Genomic DNA, 27,913 nt, shown 5'->3' with positions numbered 1-27,913 from the left:
TCAAAAAGTATTTATTTTTTATTTTTATTTTGTATTAAAAATATTTCTTATTTTTATTTTCGTATAATCTAAATTAGAAGTGTTTAATTTATTTTTTAAGAATTAAAAGGAGTTTCAGTCCACAATAGAAGGTGTTTGCATAGATAATAGAAGGGATAGTATAATTTTAAGAAAGAAATCGCTCTATTATAACTAGATAATAATATTTTGGTATCATCGATCATTTGCCCCACAACATTTGTATAAAGATGTAATCTTCTTCCACTAGAATCTTAACGATGAGTATTATTAGTTTTTAAATAAAAAAGAGAAGATATTTCATATCAGAATGGGACCTTAAAACCAGCCTTTCTCAGTTAAAAAAAATAATTTTTGAAAGAGACCAAACAGGTGTTTGGTTGATGGTAGTTTTTTTCTTTCTTTTTCTTTTCACCCAAAACAGCCTGTAAAGGTGTGGAGCCCCGGTGGAAAGTGGCTTTTGAAGCAATAATTAGGGTCTGGTCACATTTTCCATGCAAATTTTGACCCAAATTTTAGGTATTTTTAGGTAAATTATTTTTTCACTTTTATTCACGTGATGTTATTTTCTCACTTTTACTGAAAAATATTTTCTCATAAGGGTAGATCAAAATTTCAAGGAAATTTAAAGGCAGCCAACGTTGCAACTATTTTTGCCTTTGACGGAGCCGCGACCGAACTGTTTCTGCTTTGCAGCGGCAGTCATTCGCCTCCAACAGAGCCGTCACCGGCTTCATCCGTCCATCAACGAGTGAGAGAGAGACAGAGATGGGGGAGGCAGGGACAAGAATGAGATGGGTTTGGAATGGGAGAGAGAGAGAGAGAGAGAGAGAGATACGGGAGAGACAGGGAGAAGGAGGTGGGTTTTTATATTTGAGTGTTGATATCTACGTTGTACGGAAATAAGAGTGAGAGACGTTTTCTATAGGACATGAAAATAATATTTTTCTAAAAAGGTAAAAAAAAAATTGTGGAGTAAACTGTAAATTTAAAAAATATAATTTTTTTTATAAATATATTTTTTAATATAAAAAATTATAAAAAATATAAAATTCATACTATGAGATCAAATTCTATCAAATCAAATATACGTAATAATTCACAAATTTATAAATATAATATTACTCTAAAAAAGTTTTGACATATATTAGTGTTTAGTGTTTACAGCCCTTGAATTTTTCATAAAATAACAATAAATGATTAAAATAGTAAACTAATAATATACTTAAGAAACTAACAATCAGTTAAGTAATCAAAATGGTAAATTAACAATAGAAACTAATAATAGCAATCTTAATATATACAAAAGAATGATAGTCTTAAGGGAAAAATCAACAATTTTTTTGTCCAAAAACGTCATCCACATATACACATTAGGCATTTATTGCAGTAATTTAATTCTACAACTCTAGCTAATGAGAAGTCAAAATTTTAATATATAAAAATATAATAAAAATGGGTAATGAGTAATCAGAATTTTAATAAAAATTAATATATCTCGTGGATGTGTTTTTCCGTGTTTATTTTTTCTATGATTCTTAGTAAAAAGAATAATCTTAACCTTAACATTAATCCTATCATATCTTATAATATAATATTTTAAAGTATGATAGTCAACTTGTTGTTGTCAAAATACAATAATTAAAATTTTTAAAAATGGGATGCACGTGGATGCCGTTGGTCTTGGAACTTGATCGAAGATTTGGCTACAAAATAAATGGGAGCTTCTGAAGGGATTTTTCCAAAAGACGCTTTCGAAGGGTTCCTTCTAAAGGGTAGTGATTAGTGGTTAATTTTATAAAAAATTTGTTATAATTATACCCTTCTTTTGATCTTAAAAATGGTTTAAATTAGATATTAATATATATTTTATGGTTATATGCAAGTTTAAATTGAAAGATGAATGAAATGAAATTCTAAAGTAAATAATAATAATATATAAAATTATATATAATACATATATATCATTATATGCATGCATGTAATATATATATATAATATAATCTAATATATATATGTGCCATGTGTAATACATATATATAATATATAATTTATTAATAATATTAAATTATTTTTATTTTTTTTTAGGCATGAAGAATTCAAGTCCATGAAGACTTAAAGTCCATGAAGAATTCAAATCCATGAAGAAATCAAGTCCATGAAGAATTCAAATCCATGAAGAAATCAAACCTATGAAGAAATCAAACCCATGAAAAATTAAAGTCCATGAAGAATTCAAGCCCATGAAGAATTAAGGCCCAATTTGAGCAACCCATGGAAGATATTATTTGGAGAAGACCCAAGGATTATTTTTAATCCTAATAAAGATTAAAAACCAATTTATAGAAATCTATTTTTATTTTTTATGTGAGAGCTTTATTAAGTGTGTTTTTTAGCTAAAATCCATTTAACTATTAGGTGGATATTATACCTAAAATCCATTTAACTTTATGAATGCTTTATTAGGTATGTATTTTAGCTAAAATCTATTTAATATTAGGTGTGTATTATAGCTAAAATCCATTTAACTTTAAGTGTGTGAGTGCCCATTAGATATAATTATGTCTAGTTGAATAATTGAAATTGTGTGGTTTGTATTGCATCTTGTGGCCTATAAATAGATCACTTGATTGCATTTGTAAGTGTGATTATTATTCTTGAATAAAAGTTTAGTTGTTTCCTTATAATTCTCTTTCTGAGAATTGTTCTTGTTCTTTCTCATTTTCTTTAGTACTTTCTTTTATAATCTTACTTTTTTTTTCTTTCTTCTTTTAAATTCTTATATCATTTATTATTATTTTATTATTCACCGCCTAAATGGCAGGTTAATTTGTGCCTTTAAATTTTTGTAATTTTAATTCTTGTCATTTAATTATTCACCGCCTAAATGGCTGGTTAGTTTATGCCTTTAAATTTCTGCAATTTTAATTCTTGTCATTTAATTATCCACCGCCTAAATGGCCGGTTAGTTTATGCCTTTAAATTTCTTGTCATTTAAATTCTGTTATTTAAATTATTTAAATTTATGTCAATTAACTTTCAAATAAAAATGAGTAGTTAAATCTAATCTTGAGTTAAGGCAAGGACAGTGTCCAACGCCAATGATTCCCAAAGAAAGCTGCGCTTTAAATAAGTAACATTAATTTAAATTTCAGTATGAGTGTGTATTAATTATTAAAAAATCACTAGGTTTGGATTGGAGCGTAAGCCTAACTTAGAGCTTTCATGCCATGTATAAGAGTTACTAGAACTGGAAACGCTATCATACCTAAACCCAGATGATTAATTTAGTTGTTTTGTGTATTAATTGCAATTGGATTTATGGTGGTTGCTTAAATTAGAATCTCGCATATCATGTATGGGGATTGCTTAACCTAGAACTATCATCATCTCTAATTGCATTTAATAACAAACCCTCATATCTGAAATTAAATTAATGTTGCTAATTTTTTATGCTAAAATTTGGGAATCAACGGGTTGGTACTGAAATTGTCTTAACTCAAGCACTATCCAAATTCATATTTTTACGTTTAATGTTTATTTCAATTTTTGCCTTACTTTATTTTCTAGTATCTGTTGTCTAAAAAAAAACTCATAAAAAAAACCTTGTTGCCAATTTGTCCAAATGCGTGTGCGTGTATGTGACATTCTTTTTCTTTTTCCATAAATAAATCTCTCAGTGGACGACCTGGATTCATCCAGAAAATATAAATTTAAATTTGGACTACAACTGCACTCGTACACTGGCGAGTATAAACCTCACTAAAATAAAAAAAATATAAAAATTTTATTATGATTTGTTCTTATTTTGTTTTAATTGCAGGGTGAGAGTGCAGTCAGGTAGCTCACAATAGGCTTCCGAAGGGTGGCTCGCAATAGGTTCTGATCAAGTTGGCGATGCTCTTGAGGGGTCTTCCGAAGAGTTTTTGGTCCTTCCAAAAGGAGCTTCCGAAGGGTCATTCCCCAGCAGCTTCCAAAGACTTTATTCCGAATAAGGCTTCTGAAGGAACATGAGTGATGCTTCCAAAAGATCTGGAGTGATACTTCCGAAGGGATCCTTAATGCTACTTCCGTAGACTCCCTTTAGAATGAGGCTTTCGAAGGAACTGTAGTGGACAAACAATGATTAGAAGACTCGCAGGATTTTCCTCCCGTGAAGACCCTCCGATGCTCAAGTCAGTAACAAAAGAAAATAATCGCGATGAATGAAAAAGAAGACTAAATTTCAGAAGGAAAGTGGGAGAGAAATATCGATGTTTGGATCCCTTTCTGAGAGTTGGATTTGACTTTTAATAGAGATCGAGTAAGGAGTACACGTGGCCTTTCCAAAGGGTTCATTCCGAATTAGGCTTCCGAAGGAAATTTCCCCAACAGTTTTCGAATGGTCCTTCCCCAGTAGTTTCCGAAAGAGCTTTCGAAGGAAACTTCCTCAACAGCTTCCGAAGGGTCATTCCGCAGTAGCTTTCGAAGGAAACTTCCCTGCAATGCTTAGACTTATTCCTTTCAATTATCAGGGCACAACACAACTAAAGTATTTTGTCAAGTAGCAATCATTGGTGAATTTTTTTCCCTCCAAAACTTGTATCAAATCAAATGTAGTGATTAATTAATTATTAATTTTACTTTAATAATTATATTATAATTTTGAAAATGTAATATCTTAATAAATTCATAAAAAAATATTTAAGATTATCAAATACTTGGGTTTTTTAATACTAATTAATATTTAAGGTATCACATTTTCAAGATTATTGAATAAATCAAAATCCATAATTTCATAGTTTTGTTATTATTTAAAAACTTAGATTGCGTTCTTTTTACTTTTCAATTTTCAGTTTTCAGTTTTGAATTTATTTTTAATTTTTTGTTTTGGTAGTCTGTTTTTAGAAAATTGAAAATGCGTTTTCTTTGTTATTTTGAAAAATTATTTCTCAAAACAGAAAATTAAAAAACGCGTTCTCTTTGAAATTTTGAAAATAATTTTTTAATAAAATTTTATTCAATAAATTTGATTATTTAGTAAATTAAAAATATTTAATATTTATAAATTATTAAAAAATTATTTACATTTTGAAGTTAATGAATTTTATAATATTTTTCTATTATAATAATAAAATATAAATAAATAAATAAATAAATATGTTTTGAGTTTTGAGTTTATTTTTAATGAAAACACTCAAAACAACTTTTTGTTGTTTTGATTTTTCTTTACAATTTTTTTCTTATTTTCAAAAATACATTTTTAAAAACAGTAAAAAGAACGCGTTTTTATTATTTTAGAAAATTAAAAACTAAAGATGACTTGAAAACAATAAAGAGAACGCAACCTTATGCTTCATCACATTTAAGAGTTTTAATTTATATTTATAAATTTTATAAATAAATATAATATAATAATAAAAAATAATGAATGTCTTATAATGGATATATTATAAATTTTATAATATTTATTTATAGATAAATATAATATAATAAATATAATTTTTTATAAGTACTTTGTCAATTGACCATCAATGGTAAATTATTTTTGCTCCAAAACTTGTATCAAATCAAAAATAGTGATTAATTAATTATTAATTTTACTTTAATAATTATAAAAAAATTATTTATTATATTATTATAGTCTTCAAAATGTGATATCTTAACATATTCATAAAAAAATGTTTAAAGTAGTTAAATGCATGGGTTTTTCAATACTAATTAATTTTCAAGATAACACATTTTCAAGACTATAAAAAAATTAAAATTCATATTTTCAATATTTTGTTATTGTCGTAGAAATTAAATTTCAAAAGTATAAGTTAAAAATCCTATATAATTATAATATATTAAAGTGTGATGGTCTGTTAAAGTATTTTATCAAATGACAATCAATGACGATCTATTTTTCCTCCAAAACTTGCATTAAATTAAATATAGTAATTAATTAATTATTAAAGAAAAATTATTTATTATATTGTATTTAATTATAAGCATATTAGTATTGAAAAACTCATGAATTAGTTTTGAAAATGTAATATATCTTAATTAGCATTAACGAACATACTAGAAACTCATGCATTATATGGTAGTAATTCCATGGGGAAACTTGCATAGTTAAATGAATCAGTAAATATGCATTAATTTTCTTCTACAATTTTGAAAATATTAATTATTTTCCCTCCATTTTTAATACTAATGTATTAGTTTTTCAATGCATATTAAGATTTAAGATATCATATTTTCAAGACTAATGCATGAATTTTTCAATACTAATTAAGATTTGAAATATTACATTTTCAAGATTATGAAAAAAATTAATGCATAGTAAAAGAAAAATAAGGCAAAATCCATATTTTCAAATTTTTGTTATCATTATATAAATTAAATTTCATGATTAGAAATAAAAAAAATTAATAAAATTTTTAGTTAGCACTAGAAAATCCATACTTACCCACGTTTAGGAGTTTTAATTTATATTTATAAATCAAAATCCATATTTTTAAAGTTTTGTTATAAATTAAATTTCAATATCAAAAATTAAAAATTTTAAGAGAATTTTTAATTAGTATTAGAAAACTTATTTATTGAAAAAGCCCATACTTCTTTACATTTAAGAGTTTTAGTTTGCATTTATAATTTATAAATAAATATATAATATAATAAATAATTTTATTTTAATAATTAATTAATCACTAACTTGAATGTAATGTAAATATTTAATGATTTTTTGTTCCAATGTAATAGTTTTTTTTGTGTATAAATAGGAAGTTCATGTCAAGATTTTTCATTTTATATAATGTTGTGCAACTTAATAAAAGCCTCTTTAAAATAATTTTTCAGAATATGGATGAAGAAGTTAATTTTGTCAATTAAATTAACACTAGCAAAACGCAATGGATGTTGAAGGATCGAGTCATGAGACTTTGAGAGATTTCATATTTTGAAAATAAGTCATAAATTTATTGTCATTGAGATGAATTTCATAGATGAACAAGTTTTTTTCCCCTATAAATTTATTATTGATTATTTATATAGATTTTGCCATCAAATTTATAGGGTAGAAGGATTCATGCAACAATAAAACGTTAGTTGAGATTCAGTCTTTTAAAATATTGATTTGTGAAGAATAATTGTATTTTATGCCCAATTTTATACATAAATACAACAATATGAAATACAAGACTACGAGTCACATGTATAAGCTAAACTTAATTTCAAATACTACTATTATAGATGTTATGAATGGAAATTTTTTAATACAAAATTTTAGTTTTTGATCATTTGCTAATATTTTGAGTATAGTTGAATTTGACGAAAATGAATTGTTTGATAAATATAAATTTGATTATGTAATTATTTATGCATTTATAACTGTTAATTTTTTTTTCAATTTTATTAAAAATATAATTGGAGAGGTTATTAGCAAAGACTATGTTAAGTGCTAAAAATCTTATGGAATGCCAAACGAGACAACTTACATATTGTGTTAATTATTCTTTAGGACATTAAATGACAATATAATAAATTAAAGGTGTTTTCTATTAGCACATTTAATGGTGAATAATTAATTAAATTTAAATTTTGATAAAAGGCTAAATATAAAAAAAAGAAGCTATAATTATAGTCATTTAAAATAATAAATTTATTTTTTTATATTTAAATTTATAAATCTATTTTGACCACACATCCCGTGCAATGCACGGGTTTAACACTAGTATAAACTAACAATAGATAATCAAAATGATAATAATAAATTACTTATATGTACTACCTATCCCCCCCATAGAATTCAACACTAAACGATAGTAGAAAATTAGGAGGTTTAATTAGGACATACTTGATATCGTACTAATGACAAATTAGTACCTTGTTCGATGCAATTTCTAAAGTTTATAACGATATAATTTCTTTATCTATTTCTTTGACTAGTTCATGTTATAAATTAACATTTGCTTCCCATTTTTATCAATTAAGTTTAAAGGTAGTTGAGTTTGGGTGAAAGATACAGAAAGAGAGCAGGTGATCGAGTCTAATTATATATATATATATATATCGATCACCCATTAGTTTAACTTCGCATAAAGAAGAAGAGCAAGAAACACACACACACACACACATATATATATATTGACATAGAGAGAAATGGGGGGTTACTTACAGAAGAAAATGGACGATCGGCGGCCACGAAACCCGATTTAAAAATGATGGATATCACCAGTGAATGAAACAACATCGAAAGCGAGAGGGCCAAGAAGGAACAACCAGCGCCGAGAAAAAAAGAACTCGAATAGAGGGATCACCAAAGCAGATGACGTCGAGAGCGATCGAATTGGAAGAAATCGTTAGAAGAAGAAGAAGAAGAAGAAGAAGAAGAAGAAAATAGGGAAAAAGTAAAGAGACAAAGTTTTTGTAGGGATTTGTGCCGTTGTTGGGTAGCATTCACCAGAAACGCGTTTTCGGCCAAGTTTTTTAAATTTCGAAATAGCTCGCAATTTTTTAAAAATTACACAAATGGCCTAAAAACATTTTGGGCCATTTTTCAAGTTTTCGAAATAAGAAAAAGGTTCAAAAATGTCGAAACAATGTCTTCGAGCTGTTTTCACGTTTCACAGGTTGCTATTGTGGCAGAGACGAGGAACATGGTGGTGGAGACGAGGACACATGAGTCGTAGAGCCATTTGAAAGGGGACGTGCGTAAGAAAGAGCAACTGCGTCGTTGTATGCCAGATGAAGGACTTTCCTGACGGCCATTGTCGAGGCTTCTGCAGTCGCTAATTCTGCTCCAAACGCTGTTGATGAAGAAAGATGTGGGTTTGGGGAAGGAGACAGAAATGGAGATGAGGGGAGGCATGGAAGAAAAAGAGGTGGGTTAGGGGGTGGGGGAGGAGGCTGAAGAAGGAAGTGGGTTTGAGGGTAATTCTATGAAAAATAGTGGTAATTAAACAAAAAAAAATTAAAAAGTATAATAATTTTTAAGTTAAAAATTAAGTTAATCAAATACTCTTAATTGATAACAAGTGGTAAACTCGTGTGATACACGGGAGAATTTAATTTAAAAATAAAAAATTAAACTCTTTATTTAAAATAATTCTAACAGAATTGATAATTAATTTTTTTTTAATACTCAGTCTCTTATCAAAATTTAAGTTTAATTAATTATTCACTATTCAATATGTTAATGAAAAATACTCTTAATCCAATATACTGCCATTCAATATATTAAAGAATAATTAACATATTAAATAGGTCACTTAGCAAAATACTTATAAATTTATTTATTTATTATATAATATTTATTTAAAATTTATAATATATCCACTTCGTTATTTTCTATTTATTATATTATAAATATAAATTAAAACTCTTAAATATGAGTAAAAATAAGTTTTTCAATAATAACAAAACTTTAAAAATATGAATTTTAATTTCTTCCATAGTCTTAAAAATGTGATACCTTAAATATTAATTAGCATTAAAAAATCCAAACATTTGACAACCTTAAATAATTTTTTATGAATTTGTTAAGATATCACATTTTCAAGATTATAATATAATTATTAAATAAAATTAATAATTAATTAATCACTACATTTGATTTAATGCAAGTTTTTGAGGGAAAAAATTCACTGTTAATTGACACTTGAGAAAATACTTTGCCTGGCTATCTTATTTTAATATTATATATATATAGAATAAATATATAAAGATAAAATTTTAAATAAATAAATAATTTTCTATTACTTAATTAATAGTTCAAGTTATATGTTAATATCTCTTAGAAAACTCATGTAAATTTAATACAAATTTTTGAGAAAAAAATAGTTTGGTAGATTTTTGGAGGAAAAAAAAATTGCAAACTATTCTACTGTAATATAATATATTATATATTATTATATTATATAAATATAAGATTTTATTTAATGAGCAATTTTGTGATTTAATTAATACTTTAAGTGTCTATTCATATTCCTCATAAATAGTATTTATTTTTGATTGATTGATGGATTAATTAAATATTTAATATTCACATAATAACGTATTAGAAAATCTATGATTAGCATTAAAAAACTCGTGTATTTAAAATTCATTATTAATTTTACAGTAATTAGTACTTATTATTTTAAAATAATTGAAAATTTTAAATTATTAATATAAATTATTAAAGTAATAAGTACTAAATGCAAATTATTAATGCAAGTTTTGGGGGCAAATTTTTTTTTCAAACTATCCTACTTTTATATATATAAAGATTTCTATACAAATAATTTTTAAATAATTTAATTATCTATAATTTGTTTTCTTTCCGTATAAGTTCTATGCTTGCAACAAAAGGCACGTTGTCTATTAAAGACCTTCTTCTTCTTCTTCTATGTTGAAATGGATTGGGTCAAGCCCAACCTAACTTAATTGACCTCATCCAATTGGGCCTAATAGTCCCTTGGGCGTCATAAGGAGTTGATAAGCTTCAACTGGGCTTTGAAACTTGGATGGTTTAGCTGGGCTTCTTATTTCAATTTGGGCTTCCCCCGAAGGTCTGAGCATCAATAAGCCCGTTTTTTGCCAAGTACACAATGCAAGACACGAAGGCACAAGTGCTATGAGCGGAAGGTGAATGGTTAAAAATATATATTTTTTTTGGTCTATGGTAGTATTATTTTTACCATGGTCGATACAAATATATATATATATATTATTACCTTAAAGTAGTAATGTCAATGAGAGTATTATAAAATTTAACTTTTTATGTGCATATAAATTTGATTAAGATTTATAGAACTAGATTCTATTCACTTTTAAGTTAATTTGATCCCTACTTAGTGCATAAACATCCTTACGAAGAGAGTACGTAAAACTAATTAATTAAGCTTGGATTAGACCTCCACCCACACTATTCATTCAAGAAAGCCCTTGAGATCTTAATTAAGATAAGGAGTCATCGACAAGCAACAAGGGATTGGAAATAATTTAAAAAAAAGAAAGAACTACGTACAAGAAAGAAACAAATTCTCAAGGGTTTGGCTAATAGAGATTAGACAAACTTCAACCATTATATATTTGGCATAATTAAACAAATTCTCATGGTAGTATTGTTTTTATCATGGTCGATACAAATATATATATTGTTACTTTAAAGTAGTAATTATATGTCGGTGAGAGTCTTATAAAATTCAACTTTTTATGTGGATATAAATTTGATTAAGATTAATAGAATGTAACATCTCACGTCGAGTGATAGGAAGGATCGAAACAACTTACCCTGATGGGACTATGTAAACTTTTCAGAGAGTTACCCATTCTTGAATTTGCTTAGGTCAAACACGCTTAACCCTGAAATTTTTTGCCTATATTCAGTCCAAAAGGTATCTAGCAAGTATTGTTTTCTTTCTTACTTATTCTCGATATATATTATCATTCTCTGGGCTCTTGGGGTATTACATTCTCCTCTTCTTGAGCACATGACGTTCTCGTCATACGACCTTACAATTGGTTCCAGACTTTCTCCCATTTGGAGGCTGCCATCCTAGAAGCCTGTCAGGAGCCGCTCATTGATTAGGTTTCGTGCCCCGGCACCACTCATTGTCTTTATTGGACCGCTTTCTCCAAGAGTCGGCTCTGATACCACCTGTAATATCCCGCATCGAGCGATAGGAAGGACCAAAACAACTTACCCTGATGGGCTTACGCGAACTTCTCAGAGAGGTCACCCATCTTTGAATTTCCCTAAATCAAGCACGCTTAACCCTAGAGTTCTTTACCTGCATTCAGCCCAAAAGGTATTCAACTGGTATTGTTTCTTTCCTTAATTATTCTCGATATATACTACCATTCTCTGAATTCTTGAGGTATTACATCGAACTAAATCCCATTCACTTTTAAGTTTACTTAATTTGATCCCTACTTAGTGCATAAACATCCTTGTGAAACGTAAAACTAATTAATTAAGCTTGGATTAGACCTCCACCCACACTATTCATTCAAGAAAGCCCTTGAGAGATCTTAATTAAGATAAGGAGTCATCGACAAGCAACAAGGGATTGGAAATAATTTAAAGGAAAGAAAGAAGTACGTACAAGAAAGAAACAAATTCCCAAGGGTTTGGCTAATAGAGATTAGACAAACTTCAACCATTATATATATATATATATATTTGGCATATATAATTAAGCATGGCTCACCAAGGATACAAACTCCTCATTAATTTTTTATTTATTTTTTCTGGGTTTTTTCTCCCCTCTTCCTTCCCTTGCAAGTGAGGCAGCTGATCCAGATTCATAGCACAAGATTTAATTAACTAAGAGCTATTTATATTCAATTTAATTCGCTTAAGTCACTGCATATTTAATGAAGATTAGTTAGTTTATAAAAAAATGCAAATCACATAAATTAAGTATTACCAAGTGGCAAAAAGCGGGTTCTGATTAGTTGTTAGTTTCAATCAAAAGGGGTTTTTATATAAGAATTTAAGAGCCACATTCGAAGGAAATTATTGGTTTGGAGATGGAAGCCGGTCCTTAAACGAAATGATTAGCCGATGAGGAGTAATTTGGATTTGAATAATCTATTTTTAAGCTTAGAATACAGTTTTATGAAAGACAGATATATAGACCAACAACCTCTCTCTCTCTCTCTCTCTCTCTGTCAACTGTTGGGATTCGTTAAATAGAAGAATGCATGAAAGGAGAATTGAGTTGAGTATATATTTTGCATTGAACCACTTTCCCTTCATCAACTACATTTGTCTTCCCTATCTTATATATTCAACTTGCAGCCAAGCCATGCCGTCCATCCAATCCTCTTGCTTTTGAATCTTAAATTTGAGAACAGTACTGTTTTAACTTTTTTTTTTTTAAATAATTATTATGAAGCATATCTTCATTTTTATCATATGCTATTAGTCATAATTAAATAATTTTATTGTTACCATAACAACTCATCATAATTTGTTTAATTTATATTTTGAATATGTGTCTAGACTCCAACAGTTATATATAGATGTGCTGTCCAATTGTCTTGGTAGTGAAAAACGAATCTCTCTCTCTCTCTCTCTCTCTCTAAAATGCAATCTAAGGGTCGAAGAAGCTGACACAGAACCTTTGCTGGTTATTTGGAGTGATCCATTAGAATCTTATTAAACAATACTGTATAAGCTACATGCAAAATTTAAAGGAGGGGAAGATTTAAAAAAGTTCATTAAACAAACCCCCAACAAATATTATGAACTTGTCTATAAATTAATGTTCATGATTGATCATCAACCTTAATTGCCCATTTCATTCTACATTTATGAGGAAATGAGTGTGTGGGTCCTAACTCTCTCATGGGCTCACGCCCTCTCTCAATTTGTTCATATCGAACAAATGTTATGTTGTTGAATGCAAATAACATAATAATGTTATGTCTCTTTAATCTTCTTTTGATTGACTGGGTAAAAGAAGGAGTTATATATAGTTTAGTTAAATTGTATTTTATAAAATTAAAAGAGTTATAATTTCAAGTTACAAAAATAAAATGTCGCAAGAGAGGATGTTCCAAGTTAGAAAAATTAATGAGAGAAAAATGACGGACCAAACGGCCATCACAGCTCTAGAAACGTACGAAATTAAGGAAGCAGAGACAATGGTTAAACAAATTGGGCTTCAAACATCATTGGCCATTAATCTTAACTTGTTAGCAGAAGAAGAAATGGAATTCTTGAATTCCCATTGGGTAATTTCAACCAGTAGCTAGCATGCGTACACTAGACGACCACTGTCTGGAACCTCATCAATATATATATATATATATCATTATCATTCCGTTATTATGTGTATTATAATATAATATAGCAGCACCACACAACGTCAAGGAAATCATCTCAACAGTGACTTGATTTTAACAATCTGGAAATAATATTAACATCCATTTCATCGTGGGATGATATTAAAGATAACTTGTTTTGGAGCTATAGGTCCAGTGATCGAATGAGTAATATGTCGATGTTAATTAGATAGGTTGCGAGTTCGATCCTCTTCCTATACAAGAGCCAAAGGGTCAATCTACTATTTACATTCTTAGTGCAATCGAAGGTATGAACATCGAGAACTGTACAAAGACAATCATCTTAAATTAAAGATAAGTTGTTGTATTTTTATATTATTTTTCTCAATTATTGTGATATATATAAATAAAGAGTTCATGCAAGTAATTATGATTTCATGGGCTGATCAAATTAAGTATACGTTTTTCTGTTAAACTCTGATAGATGCTAACGACAGGGATTACATCACCCCTTCCCAATTAGGCAAACAAACAAATAATTAATTAAACTGTTGATAGGCCGTGAACCAGTGGAAATCTATCTTAATTATGAGAAGTTTTTAAGGGAAAGAAAGCAGCGGAGAGTGAAAGAGAGAGTTTCCTGTATATGTATTTTCATCTCTAACTCTAAGTTGGACGGTCTGTGAACTGTGAACCTCTCTCTATTTATATATTTATTATATTATATACACATCGTTGGTTGGTTGGTTGCCTTGAGATATATTCAAATTAGATCCCAATTTATCTCCTAAATCAATTTCTCCAAAATCACCCCTAAATTAGATTCCAAAAGGTCACAAATTAATGTAATAATGATAATCAATTTCATAGCTAGCTAATTAAACATGGAGCAATTAATACTTGGCTTCGGTAGTCTGTAGATGACTTAGAGACGCAAACAATCCTATTCTTAATTAGTTAACAAATTCATAATCCCGTCCGTCATTCACCAGCCTAAACTAACCGAAATTACATTCTTAATTATATGCAAGCTTGGAGTCTAAACTTAGGCTTTGCTTGTTTTAGGCAGTTGGATATATATACACTATATATCTTCAAGGTTCCAAATTAAAGACTATATATATATATATATATCTGAGAGATTTAGTGAAGAAGACTTGTTGCAAGCTTTAATTAATTCCCAGGCCTAGTGGGATCAAAAGGGAACAAACTCAGCCACAAAAAGAAGCTAGCTAGTGTTGTTAGATGACAAATATATTTCTTTGAGCTCAACTTGGCATTTTATATGTAATGCAACCATGCTTATTGGTGACAATAATTCACTCCCTTCAGGAGACATTGGTTGTTTAATCCAGGGTAGCGTATCTTGTCAAATAAACAATGTATATATAAACGCAAGAAAACGAAACAATTAGTTAATTGACAAATTCAAAGCAACTATTAATTAATATTAATGTGCATTTAATTGTATTAGTGTTGTGTTGGGGATTTGGTTTCTGTGTGGCTGCCATATCTATGCCTCTGGGTATAAGTACATTTTAAATGTTAATTAATTATATATTAATTAATTTGACTAATGATAGTTAATTTCAAAGTACTATACGAGTTGAAAAATTACAATAAATTCAAATCAAATACAAATATAATAGAAAATTAACAATAATAAAATAGCTAGCTAGAAAAAACCACCCTGTTAATTAGTTATAACAGGAATTAAAGTAGCGAGTAATTAATCAAGAATTTGAGTACCTCAACCCTAAACTTGGAAGTGTAGAAAAAGGAAAACTATATATTATATAGTATATAATTATGGAGGTGTGAGAGCGAAACAGCACAATACTATTGACTAATTATGAAATATAATGGATTCAAAAGTCGTCATTGAGGGGTTCGGTCAGATACTATTCCAAGGTCATATCCAGATCATGTCCATTCCACCACTGAATCACATCCACGATTCTGGATATCCACTTTCTTCATTATTTTTACTTTTATACTTATTAATCCACTTTAGCAGCTCCTTTTTAATTCTTATTTTACTTCGGATAATGCCATGTTGTATTTCTTTAATAATCGCTGTCTCTCTCTCTCTCTCTCTCTATATGCATGCACATGCAGACGATGCAGTAATTATATATATTTAGTGATCTTTGCCATGTATCGGCTCAAAGAGTAAATTGAGTATTATTATTATTATTATAATAAAGTTCTATTAAATTATTAATTATATTATACACGGTATTATCTAGAGAAGTTGTCACTCTTTCACTGAGAAAAAAAAAATCAAAATAAGTTGATGATAAACAGAACTTTCCTAATTAAGCTTAAACAGTAGTAACAGATGAGATTAGCCATTCTCGGACGGGAGAACAAAGTTAAAGTCATGAGAAGGGTTGAAAAGAGAAAAGAAAAAGCTGCAAATCCCCATCGAGATAACATCGCTGAATTAACAATTGATTCATTAATTATTCACTGTACCAAGTCAAGGTTGATGAGGTCTACGCAACCACATTAATTAGGTTAGGTGTGGTGGTTGGGACGACTATATATATGAAGTTATATATATATATATATATCCATTAATCCGGATTTTTTGCCGGCATAATAGACATCATGTTATAAATCTTTTTTCGATTTTATATTTTACAATAAATTAATTATTTTATTTTAATTTTTATTATATCTTAGTTTTTGTTAAAAGTAATTTTTTCTGTTAATAAAAACTGAAGTAGTATGCATTAATATAAACTCAATAATTACATAATGGTACTTAAATAATTTTATCAGTAAGTTAATATTTCAAAATAAAAGTTAAAGCTAATTTTATCACTACACTTAAATTTATCTTAATTTAAATTTTGCATAAAACTTTAAACTAACTTTCAACCGCCAGGTGCATTTTTTTTTTTATTTGCAAATGCATAGTACTGGTGATATATACCTCTAGTGTATATATATCTAGGCTATTATTAAGATCTGACTTAATTACAACCTCTAATTATAAGTAACTTAGGAACATCCTATTTAGCATTATATTATACCTTATTTTGTTTAAATTTTTTCTTAAACAATAAAAGACTATACTATTATTATCAAGCGTATCCAATGAACCTTCACTTATAATCTTTTATATTTAATATGCACGTGTATATATCATAGACCACTCCTATAAATGTAATTATGTATATATATATATGCTGACATAGGTGATCAATTCATTTATGGTCAAGGGTAAATTACACTGGATATTCTTGAAATACTTTCATTGTCAATTTAGTTCTTGCTTCACTTTCACCCCTAATTTTTATCTTCCCTCACACTCTTTTCTTCCTCACCTTTTATCTTCGATAATAATTCCCTCCTCATGGTCACATTTTGCTAGCAAATCATCATCTCTCCCTTATCTTTTGTCGACATCGATCACTCTTCTCTATTACTAGGCAAAGGTTCAATGGTTGAACATTTGACCATCGGTGAACCATGAGATTTTAGAAAAACCTTATTATGATGTGATAGGATTTCTTTAAGAATGACCTATAGTGATTCTAGAAATCCCAATGCAATAGGGTAGAAGGTGATGAAGATAGAGAGAGAAGAAGAGTTGATAAGATGGGGAAGAAGATGAAAAAACCCTTTTTTCTCACTCTCTCTATCATCTATTCGTATTTCTTTCTTGCTCGTTTTTTGCTTCTCTATCTCTATCTCTTTGTCTCACTACTTTGTCTTTCTTTTGCTAGTTAGAATGTCAGACTGAACCTCAACATCACTAGAGTTTGTCGAAGGAAGACGATCAAATTGCCCTCTAACTTTTCATTTATAATGGGTTTCCATTTTGGCCATTGGGTACCAACCAACACAAGTTAATTTTATTTCATTCTTTAATTTCTCTCATATCTTTGTCCTTCTACCTTTCTCTCATCAAAGAACACATGATTGGATTGGCTCTCCCTTTGGGAAGAAATGGTTATTCTTCGACGGGAGGGAGGGGAGAGATAGGTTAGAAGATTAGGAGCAAAGTAATTTGGATCATTTTTCAAATATTAAGGACATTTTTATTATTATTATTATTATTATTATTATTATTATTATTATTATTATTTTCAAAGTTCAACTGTACCAGATGTAATTCATTCTGAAGTCAAAAGCTTTAAAAATTGTCATGAATAAATAAAATAATCATACCCAATAAATTAATTTTCACGTTACAAATTACATAATAAAAATTGAAAATTTGGACATTAATACATATGTATGTATATAAAAATTTATGGTGAAATCACAAATGATTTAGCAGACTGCCTGGTTTAAGTTGTCGGCTTCCTCTGAGGAAGCAAACAAGAAGAATGACAAATTGCATGTGAGTGGTCCATACACCTCCACGTCGTCACTAGATAAGACCCAAAAGCTGGACTCTTTTTAACAAAATTTTTAATCCCCAAGCTAATTAATTCAAAACCTACGTCCCAATATTTGCCTCAAAAGGAAACATCTTGCACAAGGTATCAATGAGATATGCATATATATATATATATTTTATATATGAAGAAGATTATCTCTAGAGCAAAAGGATACAAAGTTTGATCATATCTTATTTTTTAACGGAGGAGTAATTAAGCCTAATCTAAAGAACTCTTAATGATGAGTGCGCCAACCCTAATATTATAAAGGATGAACAATGTCTTTTATTGATGTACGTACACATACACTTATAATTAGGGTGTGTTTAAGAAATTAAATAGATTCTTCATTAAATTTTTAGTATAAAAGTCCAAATAAAACTTAGGGAATTAGTAGTATATATGCTAAATGGATTCAAACATTGAAAATGATGAAGATTTTCTCTGACATTTAGATATATATATATTCTTAATATTAGGAGAATTATATATAGATATTATATAATAGTTTATATCTTCTCTTTTTTTAGTTGTAAAGCTCAGAATATGTCCTGAGTAGAACGTGCCACTTATTAATTTATTTTTAATGAAATTCTTATTTATAAAAAAAAATCATGACAATATTCTTAGCTCATTTTGTCTTTAAATCTAATTAATAATGATAAAAGATCACATATGATGAGTAAGAATACACTGAACTGAGTTGGTTAACTTAAACACTAAATTCAATACTCAAATCACTCGAACTACCACCTCAATAACAAGTTTGGTATATACCTTTTATGAAACAAAATCAAATGCATCATTGCAATAAGCGTGTCAAGGCCTCCTATATATTATGGTGGTTATGGTTTGAAAATAGATTCGTGATTAAATTTAAATTAACGTGATTGAGTTAATTTGGTTTAAGTTAATTTTTTAATAATTAAGGTGGTTAAAGTGTTCTAAATGTACTCTCTTTTCCATTATAAAATATTTTTATTGATCGATTTCGTGTTATAAAATATAATACATTTATTATCAATCAATATAAGTGTTTAACTTAAATTCAAGTTCAACTATAAGTTCATCAACTCGATCAAGATCCAACTTGTATAACCAATATATCAACACTCTTTTATATATTAATAAGGTTTTATAGTACTCCTCTATTTCTTTTCTTTTTTTTCTAGTAATACTCTTTTATTTTATTTGTACTAGGTTTTTATTAAATTTATGTTAAAACATGTTTTATAGATATTAAAACATATTTTTGTTTGTGGGCTTAGAATTGTAAGATTCTTATGATTGTATATAGAAATTGGATCAAAGACCCAATTCAATCAAATCTAAATTTAATTAGATTAAACAGGTTTAGTTTTGATTTATAATTAAATTAGCTTTCTAACTCTAAAATTTCAAACTCAGTTATAATTAATTTGGGTTTGAAATCATATAAATCCCAAATCAACTAACCCCACAAGCACTGTTCCCAGATACTTGCCCAGTGAAACTATTAGCAAATTGGTTGTTTTATATTGATTATTGATCAATACACAATATTCAAACTTAACAATCTTATGCCTATAGGCTATCATGCTAATGCTAGTGCTAATTAGTGTCATTACTATCATGTCTCAAACATCATCCCCCATCTCTAAACATTCTAACCATCAATGTTTTGATCACGAAGAGTCACACCATACTTTGTTAGCCATCTTCATTATAAAAGTATATTTCAATCAACAATTAGATGAAAAATCATGTAGTATGACTCGAATTTAGAATTTTCTAATTTTTGCGGGATCACCTTTATTGTGACTGAACCAAGATTTCATTGACATTTTGTTGGGAACTTTTAAAACAAAATTCATGTGATGGAACCAAGCAATCAAAACAAATGAAAAGTTTAATTGCCTCATCCAAGATGATTTTGACGTGATCAAATTACACAATTTAAGTGGTGGCCAATATCGTAGTGTTATTTTTAGCAACTGACAAGGACCAGCGTATATAGTATATAAAATGAGCAAATATGGCCTAATGTACCAACAAAACTCAAAAACAATCACGGCGATAAGAACAATGGCACAAAAACATACAAATCTATCCTTTTACTCTCTTCCTTGTCTTTTATACTCGTTCTTCCCCTTCTTTTGTGAGATTCTCTTATTCTGCGATGTCTTAATATATAGGGATTGAGCTTCGATCACCAATCAATTGCCTCTTAAAACTTTTGTTGGTCATTGTTATTTTATCGAACGAGTAACGTCATCGTCTAGTCGCCTGAATTTACAAGAAAAAATACAGTTAGACGATACGAGGAGATTTCCACGCAAACACTCCAATACTTAAATCAGACACTGAAAATAATGAAAACTATAGAACAAAATTTTCACTAGTATTAAAGATGTACTTTTTTTAGAATGAGTGAATACTTATTTATATAGGCACATGAAGTAATCTAAAATAGTTTAGGATTATGACTTTTACAAATAAGTTCTATCTTAACTTTTTTTTCTAACCTAATTAAGATTAAGATTTTTATAGATAACATTTATCTTACTCTTTCGAGGATAAAATTTCTTACGAATAATTGTTTATTCTTTTTCAGAAAAAAATTTTGAATGTGAGAATTATATATCTAGTTTATTCATTGTGTGAGACCCCGTATTTGGGAAAATGCTTTGGCGACAGTGTCGCCACCTGGGGGGCGAGGAAACCTCTTGTGGAGCCTGGCTCCGAGACAGCCCTCGTCATTGGGTCGGGGGTCGATCCCCCCGCGGCTGCCTGGCTAAGCCTCAAGGGCTGCCCCCTCATGACCGCTGTGGCTCAGCGGCAGGGGTGGCTTTCGCGGAGATCCTTCGCGGTCTCCTTTGCTAGCCTGTGAGCAATGTCGATCACTTGCGGCAAACCTCTTGCGGTCTTCTATCGTTGAGTCATCCCGATTAAATTGGATTGATTTGTTTACTAATTTATTTTTTAATATTTTTTCTCATGACACACCCACTGTTATTTTATGGACACTAAAATCTTCCATTTTGTAAAGTTTAATTTGTCTAAACACTGGTAGTAGAAATCTCAGTTCAAGCCGGGTTGGTATGACTATTTGATTTTCCAAAAATGTGTGAAAATCTTTCAAAGTATGAGGGCTAACAGTTGCTTTGGTATTAGTGCATGATATTCATGTTGTAGTGAGAATCATTTTCAGTAATATAAGAATCACTTTTAAAAGGAATGAAATTTGGCGTCTAACGACACCGTTTGATAAATGGTCTTACTATTGTTTTATGTGTTGGCTTAGTAATTGAAAAAAGTGATATTAATAATAAAATTACCAAAACATTGTTGAAAAAAGTCTTTTATATATTCAAGAGTTTTCCTTTAGTTTAAAGAAATTACAATTATCTTCTCTAATATTAAAAATTAGAACAAATTAGTCTACCATTAGATAACAACTGTTGGTAAATTTTGAGACTCTCTTTCCTTCCTTCTCCCCTTTTCACTTGCTGCTCTGGCTTTGGCGACTCAACCCACCCCCCTGTTAACCCAAAAGGGACAAGGGTTGGGTTGAATCCAACCATCTCTCCATCCCATCTTCTCTCTCTATCTTGGGGTCCAAAAATTCAAAAGCCTAAAATTATATTTTAGGTTAAAAGATATAAATTTTTTATATGCGAGGGTCTCACGTAAACGTGCAAACTAGATAAATTTAACATCTAATTTTTTTTTCAAAAAGATAATCAATTATCTATAAAAAAATTCTAATTCTAAATAAATTTTTGAATATTAAGATAAACATTATCTATAAGAAATAGACGCATCCATAATAATCTTAATCTCAATTAGGCTAGCATTAATTAAAATAAATATTATTTATAACAGATAAATATCATTTATAATAATTCTAGTCTTAACCAAATTAGAATTAATCAAAATAAACGTTATTTACAAGAATTCTAATTCTGTTATACTTTGAATCACTTTATATTTTTCTATAATTAAGTAGACACTGATTTCTGAAAAGGTACAATTCCAACATCTTTGATATTAGTTTCAATATAATTTTTTCCATCATACTAAGTATCTAATTTAAATATTAAAGTGTTTGCACGTGGACCTTTCTATGCCCTCTGATTATTTTCTTTCTTACAAGTTCAGGCAACTTGACAATGATATTTTCATTCGAACAAATTTATTGTTATAATTAGGCAAGTGAACTATCACCCCATCTCTCCCAGCTTGCCTGAATTATGTTTTACGTTGAAAAAAGTTAAAGATAATTTTCCCTGGAAAATGTCACTTTCATGTCACATCTATCAAAAGTTTTCCACCCTCGGTTGTTTGATAGCAAAAATTTTCCATGGAAAATTTTCACCTACTTTCCATGGTACAAGCTTGTTAAGCACCTTTTTACTCATTTTCCCCGGAAAATTGGAGCTAGGGGGGGCATGGGAATTGCTTTCCCTGGAAAAGGAAAATGGTTTCCAACTTTCTTTTCCTTTCCATGTTTTGCTATCAAACGGACCCTAAAAATGGTATATGTTCCTCCAAAGTAAATGTCCTAGAGAATTTATTAATTAAAAACCCAATAGTTGGGAGAAACACAACAAAGCTCGATACAGAGCCTCCAAGCGGCCACCATATGGCTCAGCGGTGCTTAAAAAGCAAATAATGTTAAAAGAGCGAAAGTGGACTTCTCATTTGAAGGTATTAGTTGCGACAAAATTTGTCCTCATGAGCTATATAATACACATTTGTTCCATGAGAGCCAAAAAGACCGGAAAAAAAAAAAAAGAAGAAGAAGAAGAAGAAGAAGCATTTGTTCCTTTTTGTTTTCTTTTCCTTTCTTCTTTTTTTTTTTCCTGTTAAGTGTCCCTTCTTGCTTTCTCTGTTTTTTATTTATTTTAAGGCTGAAACAGGCAACAACAACAGCAAGAAGCGCCCTGAGTAGAAGGGCATGCACTGAACAAAGATTCTCAGTCAAGAAATCTAATATTGACATATTGGTATAGTACAATTAGAAAATAGACTGTAAAATTAATGGACATTTCCTTTTATCTTAAAGTAAACAAGATAATTTAATGAGTAGATTATAGCTTTCTATTTCCGAGTTAATTAAAATAATGGCTATCCTTTGGCCACACTAATTATGTAGGAATTAGACTTTTCCCATGGGAAAATGCATCCAATTTGAGGGCAAATAGAGGCAATACGTCACTGCAAGCAGCAAAGCCCTGCCGTTAATGTTAGTTTAATCGTAGAGAGCCCGCCCACTTGTCTTTTGAGCTTAATATAACACTGCACAAGACATGGAGATATCTTTCAAATCTGCTCAACAAACGCAAAATTAAAACACCCACAAACTAATCATATATTAATTCTTTCTCCAATCGGCTCATCCGCTTCCGTATATATATATATATATATATATATATGCCACGGCCAGACCAGAGACCAATGTTTTTTCTCTGATCGAGCCAGCCAACCCGCCCATCATCTCCGTCATGTTCTTCGTCACTGCACTGTGTTTCTTCTCTCCCAACTTGCCCAGGTCTCTGTCTTCCCCAGAATGATCTTCTCTTCTTTATCTCTTCGCCCATTGATAATCCTTCCAGCTTCCTTTCTCCTCCTCTCTCCTCTCCACCATGCCCGCCGGAAAACGAGAAGTGATCCTCTCTCTCTCTCTTTCTCTCTCGATGAGTGTGTGTGTGTGTGTGTGTGTGTGTGATGATCGTATATGTGTTTAAATATATGGTTGGCTTTTTAGGTGATGTGGCCAAGGTTGGTAGCCAGCAAGATCTTGAGGAAGACATTGGGGAGCAACAACTTTGTTGCAGATTTCCCAAGCAACGATACCGAGATCATCAGTACTGATTCTGCGGAGCTTCCATCTTGCTTGGGGCAAAAATCTCTGTGCTCCAAGAGGGTAATCTTGAACGATTACCAGGAGAGACACAGCTACAAGTACGGGAGAAATTTCACTTAATTACTTTACTGCCCATTTTCCTGTTGATGGCCTATCTTGATTGTTTCTTTGATTACTATATATTATTATTGTTATTCCTCTTGTGTTAGATTTGCCCTTCTGTTCTAGATTATTTTTCCATTTGCCCTTGCTTTCTTTTTTTAAGAAAATTTCCCCCTTTATTTAAAGGGTTTTTGTTAGTACATGGAACGTTGGAGGGGTTGCCCCATCCGAGAATTTTAATATCGAAGAGCTGCTGGACACATCCAATACTTCCTGTGACATTTATGTAATTGGGTAAGTTGGAAAATCTAAATCATATTTTACGTAGTTTCTCCTTCTTGAGAGGGATTTGAGATAAAATTGTATTTGTTAAGAGTTTTTTTCTTACTTTTTAGCAAAGAGGCTACTTCAACAACTCGACCATGTGAAAATATGCTCATGGGTTGTTTTCCCTCTTCTACTTCTTCCCCATGTATACAACAGTTGAGCTTCATAGAATTTCTGGTGACTGAACTTTTAGAAACCTTGACAAATTATTGATGATATTAATGAAATTTGAATTCCGTGGTATTCATATTTACAGGTTTCAAGAAATTGTGCCTCTAAGAGCTTCAAATGTCCTAGGGTCAGAGAACAGTAGAATCACCATGAAATGGAATTCCTTGATCAGGGAAACTCTGAACAAGAAGACATGCATTCAAGAGACAGACAATAATAAAAATGAAGCAGGCAAGCCAAAAGAAAAAGAAACTAGTTTTCCAACAAATGATGGAAAATCAAGGGAAAATGGCAATCTTACACCGGAATTCCGATGCATCATCTGTAAACAAATGGTTGGGATACTGATATCCGTCTGGGTTCGGTCTGATCTTCGGCCTTTCGTTCGAAACCCCAGCGTTTCATGCGTTGGTTGTGGCATCATGGGTTGCTTGGGAAACAAGGTACACAATAATATATATATGTGTGTGTGTGTGTGCGCGCGCGCGTGTATATACTTGTTAATTTATTGTGGGTTTTTAATTCATTTTTTAGTATTGGGAATTCGATATATGTGCACATAGGATCGGGATTCCTGGAAAATTAACTCAGTGATTTGCTTGCTCTCTAAATTTTTCTCGCTTGCAGGGTTCGGTGTCAGTTAGGTTTCGATTACATGAAACAAGCTTCTGCTTTGTGTGCAGTCATCTAGCTTCCGGGGGCAGAGAAGGCGATGAGCGATACAGGAACGCGAATGCAGCAGAAATTTTATCGCGAACGAGCTTTCCTAAAGGCGCTTCACTAGATTTGCCTCGAAAAATTCTCGATCACGAGTACGTAAATTATATTTGTTGAAACCGTCCAAAATGATTCGTTACCGAGTTGTCTCTCAAATCAACCCTTTTTCTAATCACCTTTTTAAATAATTAACTAAATGAATATTATGAGAATAAGATACAACCAAGTCTCAGCAAGCTAATTTATATGTTGCACCACTTGCCGCTTGTTATGAGATTAGAATTATCCCCGTGGGTTGGAGGCTGCCGATTAAATAAAATAACTTTTTTTCCGATTACGTACTCTAATCGAATATCCTATGTTCGTGTAGTTGTTGAGGATATGAATTTTGTGAATAGTGTGGGAGTTCTATGGGTGGCCGAACCACTTGAAAAGTTTGATTAATTGTTCTGTTAATTGCTTGCTTAACCATCTGTTCTTATACAATATTGTAACCCGCTTGTCTCATTAATGGATGCTTTTTCTAGAGACCATTAACTAATTACGAATCTTGAAATCGGGACAGAAGTAATCCTCAATAACCTAATAGTTTAAGCACCAATTATTGCTTGTTTATGAGTTTGGAGTTGTCATTATCGATTCGAGGCTGCCAATCGTATAAAGTTAACTTTTTGCAATTATGTTGATCATCATTCTCAACATATTTTATCTTTGGGTAGTTGTTCAGTGAATTTTCTGAATTTTATAGACTACAAATGAAGTGCTAAATTATTTGAATGTATGCTTTCCTCGCGTGGTAAAATGTCTTTGGTGATATAATATTATTCCTTAACTTTCTTTAGAAAAGTTGACTTCAAAACTATCAACATTGTGGTGTTGTTTTCATAGCAGAAACCAAATTAACATTAGACAATCAACCCACTTGCTTTAGGTCCAATTAACTCTATGATATCTTGGAAATGTCAGCTAACTAAATATCTTTGACTTATTGCAGTAGGATAATTTTGCTTGGAGATTTAAACTATAGAATCTCTCTCCCAGAACGAGAGACGCGATTATTAGTAGATGGAGAAGAATGGGATGCTCTATTACAAAATGATCAGGTATTTGAATATAATTATTCTTTCTAGAAAAAAAAAGCCATTGTTTAGAGTCTCGTTTTTCCAAAAAATTATTGTAACAACGTATTTAATGTTTTCTTTTTTTGAAAAATAAAGCTAATGATGGAGCTTATGGTTGGGCAAGTATTGGAAGGGTGGCAAGAAGGGACGATCAAATTTCCTCCTACTTACAAGTACCATCCAAATTCGGATGAGTACTATGGGCATGTTGAAAGCAAAAAAGGCGAAAAGAAGCGTGCCCCTGCATGGTACGTACTTCTCAAATATTTTGATAATGATCCTCTTACTTATATATATATATATATAAATAATGCATAACAACAAAAATTCACGTCGAAAAGAGGGCTTGTTTTAGGTGTGATCGGATCATTTGGTTCGGCCATGGATTAAAGCAACACTTGTACACAAGAGGAGAGTCAAGATTATCCGATCACCGGCCGGTGAAGGCGATTTTCACCACCGAGGTGGTAGTTTCGCGAAGACTGAAAGGGCTGCAAAGTTTCTTCCTGTCTGAAAGATTTGAAAGGATAAAATTGCCGTCGACCGATGGCCATCGCCGATCAAGCTTCAAAATTAAGAATAAGTACACTCCATAATCGCTTGGTGTGAGTGTGAGCATGCATTATATGTATATATATAAATATCTAAATCAAAGAAAAGAAAATTAATTAATTAATTAAATCTATAGCTAGCTAGCTAGCATAAGCATATCGATCGAAGCTTCCTATTGTATTTTTGTTAATTAAACTTGCTGATGAGTGTATAGTGATGTTGGCTATCATCTTCTCCGTGTTGTTTTGCAGCTTGGAAAGCTGTCTTTTTTTTCTTTTCTTTTTTCTGTAAATCAGCCTGGAAAGCTGTCGCCATCCTTTCTTTTTCAGTGCCATATATATATATATATATAGCCCATTGGAGGTTTTTAAACGGGGTGTTGGATGCTAGTAGTATAGTTTTCATGCTGCAATTAGTGTGGACCCCGCAGCCCAAATTGATGAATTAATTCCACCTCCCAATCATTGGTAAAACCCATGAATGGAACTCATTGGAGAGGAGGAGAATAAACCATTCTTCATTGTTCGAATCATATATGAAGAGATTCTCTCTCTCGCCCTCTGTTTGCATATATCAACGAAATGGAAAAAAGAAATTGGAAAGTTCAAGTTATATATGGGGGAAACATAACTAGCACGCCATGTCCCACCATGTGTTCGTTTGGTGGGCTAGTTCAAAATGTTTAGTGAAAAAAAAAACTTCAAACTGTTGGCAATATTATATATAGAAATATATTTAATTGCTATATAATGGTCAATATATGCAATATTTCCACACTCTCACCGTTAATTGTGGCTAGTAGATATTTAATCTTGTATTCATTCAATGTCGACCCATCAATAAGTAATTGTTGAGTCACTCTCCAAAGCAAAGGAATAATTTGATAATTGTGTGTTTATTTAATTTTTCCTACTTTCACT

At 30.4% G+C, this 27,913-nt stretch overlaps 1 protein-coding gene across 1 annotated transcript; it reads left to right on the top strand.

Moving 5' to 3' along the window:
• Window positions 1-23,571: 23,571 nt before the first annotated feature.
• LOC127809543 (type IV inositol polyphosphate 5-phosphatase 9) lies at window positions 23,572-27,365 on the top strand. The gene is made up of 8 exons (XM_052348406.1): window positions 23,572-23,803; window positions 23,905-24,101; window positions 24,292-24,399; window positions 24,689-25,046; window positions 25,231-25,415; window positions 26,315-26,423; window positions 26,538-26,689; window positions 26,797-27,365. The coding sequence occupies exons 1-8, from the start codon at window positions 23,783-23,785 to the stop codon at window positions 27,035-27,037; spliced, it is 1,371 nt and encodes a 456-aa protein (XP_052204366.1). The 5' UTR covers window positions 23,572-23,782; the 3' UTR covers window positions 27,038-27,365.
• Window positions 27,366-27,913: the final 548 nt, after the last annotated feature.

This window comes from Diospyros lotus, chromosome 9, assembly GCF_014633365.1.
Source record: "Diospyros lotus cultivar Yz01 chromosome 9, ASM1463336v1, whole genome shotgun sequence".
NCBI classification, from domain to species: Eukaryota; Viridiplantae; Streptophyta; class Magnoliopsida; order Ericales; family Ebenaceae; genus Diospyros; species Diospyros lotus.
This window is presented reverse-complemented; position numbering and strand designations above follow the sequence as displayed.

Bases quoted from the DNA above. Each gene is read 5' to 3' on its own strand.
- LOC127809543 (XM_052348406.1), top strand. From the start codon at position 23,783: ATGCCCGCCGGAAAACGAGAA. The intron at 24,400-24,688 runs GTAAGTTGGAAA...TCATATTTACAG, and splicing joins TGTGACATTTATGTAATTGG to GTTTCAAGAAATTGTGCCTC. The intron at 25,416-26,314 runs GTACGTAAATTA...GACTTATTGCAG, and splicing joins CGAAAAATTCTCGATCACGA to TAGGATAATTTTGCTTGGAG.